At 43.0% G+C, this 2,480-nt stretch overlaps 1 protein-coding gene across 2 annotated transcripts in view; it reads left to right on the top strand.

The window, feature by feature from the left end:
- Positions 1-1,026: 1,026 nt before the first annotated feature.
- The window catches only part of CNBD2 (cyclic nucleotide binding domain containing 2), a 58,913-nt gene continuing 57,459 nt past the window's right edge, over positions 1,027-2,480 (top strand). Inside the window, exon 1 of one of the 2 annotated variants that reach the window (XM_015564459.1) lies at positions 1,027-1,104. Coding sequence is in view for 1 of the 2 variants with exons in the window: in XM_015564458.1 (XP_015419944.1) it covers positions 1,199-1,273 (75 nt within the window). In the remaining variant the exon portion in view is untranslated. Of the gene's footprint in view, positions 1,274-2,480 lie in introns of both variants that reach the window. The other variant, XM_015564458.1, reaches the window with a different exon arrangement.

Here is a 2,480-nt window from a genome sequence, read left to right as displayed (position 1 = left end):
CTCCCCTCCCCTCTCTTTTCCTTTTCTTTCTTCTCCCTGAAACCTTCCCTTCCTCTGTCTTTGAGTCTTTTGCGTTTTCTCTCCAAGTAAGGAGGGGTGGGAGGAAGCTAGTTCTATCTCTTTTCACCTCTGTAAGTGATTAGTGTCTCACACCATGAATGGTGGCCTTTGAATTTAGTAATTCAGAGCCTGGGTCTTTGTTCCCAGCTGTCCAGCTGTCTTCACTGTGTTCAGTGCCCTTCCATTTGACTGTCAGTTGGAGGAGAGTTGGCAGATAGGTGTAGCTGGTTCGGAATGGCAAATCAGGTGATACTTGAAGTCATAGTTTTTCACTGAGGATTCGTATACAAGAGCAAATTGGAATTACCAACTGCCATCTTTAATAGAAAAAAAGTATTTTAGACCCTATATTCTTCTCTACTTTTAAAAAATATGTTTTTATTGATTTCAGAAAGAGAGGAGGAGAGAGGAACATTGATGAGAGACAAGCATCAATCTGCTGCCTTCTGCACACCTCCCAATGGGGATTGAGCCCACAACCTAGGCATGTGCCCTGACTGGAATTGGAACAGCAACCTCCTGGTACACAGGCCGATGCCCAACCAAGTGAGCCACACCAGTCAAGCTCTTCTCTATTTTTGAAAAGACCCCAGAGTCATTGAGTTCCAGTTACAAGTTCCTTTCAACATTCGGTACCCTGTTTGGTTGAGGACTTCCAATTTGCTGAGTGTTTCTGATTTTCTGATCTAACAAAATTTATAGGACAGTGCCATATTGGTGTCTAAATTCTAAGCCTCAGAGTGGTCCCCAGGCTGAGGTGTTGGATGCCCTGAGCCCCAGCCCAGGAACCTCCTACTTTCTTTTTTTATGGTCCCATTACTCTGGCAGTCATTTAGCCACTGAGCCTCTGTCTCCTCATGGGTGGAGTGGGCGTGAGGTCTCTCATCTTGTGGTAGTTATGAAGTTAACTAATATAATGCCTGTGAGTGTTCAATAAATGTTAGATTTTCAGATTTTGGTTTCTCTCTTCCAGAATCTTTCATTGTGACATAAGGAGATTCTGAGGGTGAGATTTTCTCAGAACAAGGCTTCCAACAGCTACTGGTAGGTATGAAGACTGATGAGGAAGCTATCATTTCTAATATAACTGGATCCTTGGGAGCATTTGTGGTCCTACCCTTGAAAGGCAAAGGAGCTCATGTCTTTTGCCAAATCAGGAACCATGAGGAAATATATATTGTCTCATACCTGGCAGCTTTTGAAGAAGAAACAGGTGAGAAGTGTGAAGGGCCCTGGGAGGGAAGAGTGGAAGATTGAACAGACAGGTATTTTGAGGAAGGGAGAGGCAGGTGTAGGAGGGGGGCTTGGATGAGTGTGGCTAACTTGTACCTTTTGAAGTCATAGCATGGGCACAAAGAATAGAGTTTTGGATTAGGCTCCAGAAAGACTGAATTCTTTTTGTTGTTGTTGTTAAATCCTCACTGGAAGGGTGAGGATATTTTTTTCCATTGATTTTAGAGAGTGGAAGAGATGGGGGAGGGAAGAAAGAGAGAGAGAGAAACATTGATGTGAAAGAGACACATTGATTGGTTGCCTCCTGCACACGCCCCAGCTGGGACTGGAGATCAGATCTGCAACCCAGGTATGTGCCCTCGACTGGGAATCGAACGCAAGATGGTCCTATATGCAGGCCAGCACTGTAATCACTGAGCGACTTTGGCCAGGGTAGAAAGACTGTATTCTTTATTATTATTATTATTTAATTTTTATTGATTTTAGAGAGGAAGGGAGAAGGAGAGCGAGATAGAAACATCAGCGATGAGAGAGAATCATTGATCAGCTGCTTCCCACACGCTCCACACTGGGGATCAAGCCTGCAACTCGGGCATGTGCTCTGACTGGGAATTAAACCATGATCAGGTTGACACTCAACCACTGAGCCACGCCAGGGGGCAAGACAGAATTCTTGATGTGTTGTAGAATTGTGCACCTGAAACCTGTATTATTTTGTTAACCAGTGTCATCCCAATAAATTTAATAAAAGGGGGGGGGGAGGAAAGAAAGACTGAATTCTGAGCCCTACCATGTAGCCTACTACCCGCTCGATACTGGACGAGTCATAGGCTACACTCAGCCTGAGCCCCACTCTCCTGCTCTGTACCCAGCTTTTCTACTATTACCAGATCCAGAGAAAATAAGGCCTAACAGCAGGGTAAAGTAATAGGTTAAACTTAAGGATTCTGGAGCCAGACTGCCTGGGTTCAATTCCCTATCACCTATTAGTCATATGACTAATATTAGTATTAGGCAAGTTACTTGATTTACCGTGCCTGATTTTTGCTTTGTATAGATTTATTGTTGAGGATTAAATGAATTAACACATATAAAGGGTTTAGAATAGTGCCCAAAAATGGCAAATTGTTTTCAATAAGTATTAATTTTATTAATAAAGCCTTTTCCATATTTACTTTAGATATATA

Source organism: Myotis davidii, unplaced genomic scaffold, assembly GCF_000327345.1.
Source record: "Myotis davidii unplaced genomic scaffold, ASM32734v1 scaffold38, whole genome shotgun sequence".
In the NCBI taxonomy this organism is placed as follows: Eukaryota; Metazoa; Chordata; class Mammalia; order Chiroptera; family Vespertilionidae; genus Myotis; species Myotis davidii.
Note: the sequence above shows the minus strand (reverse complement) of the source record. Positions and strands in the feature narration are given on the sequence as shown.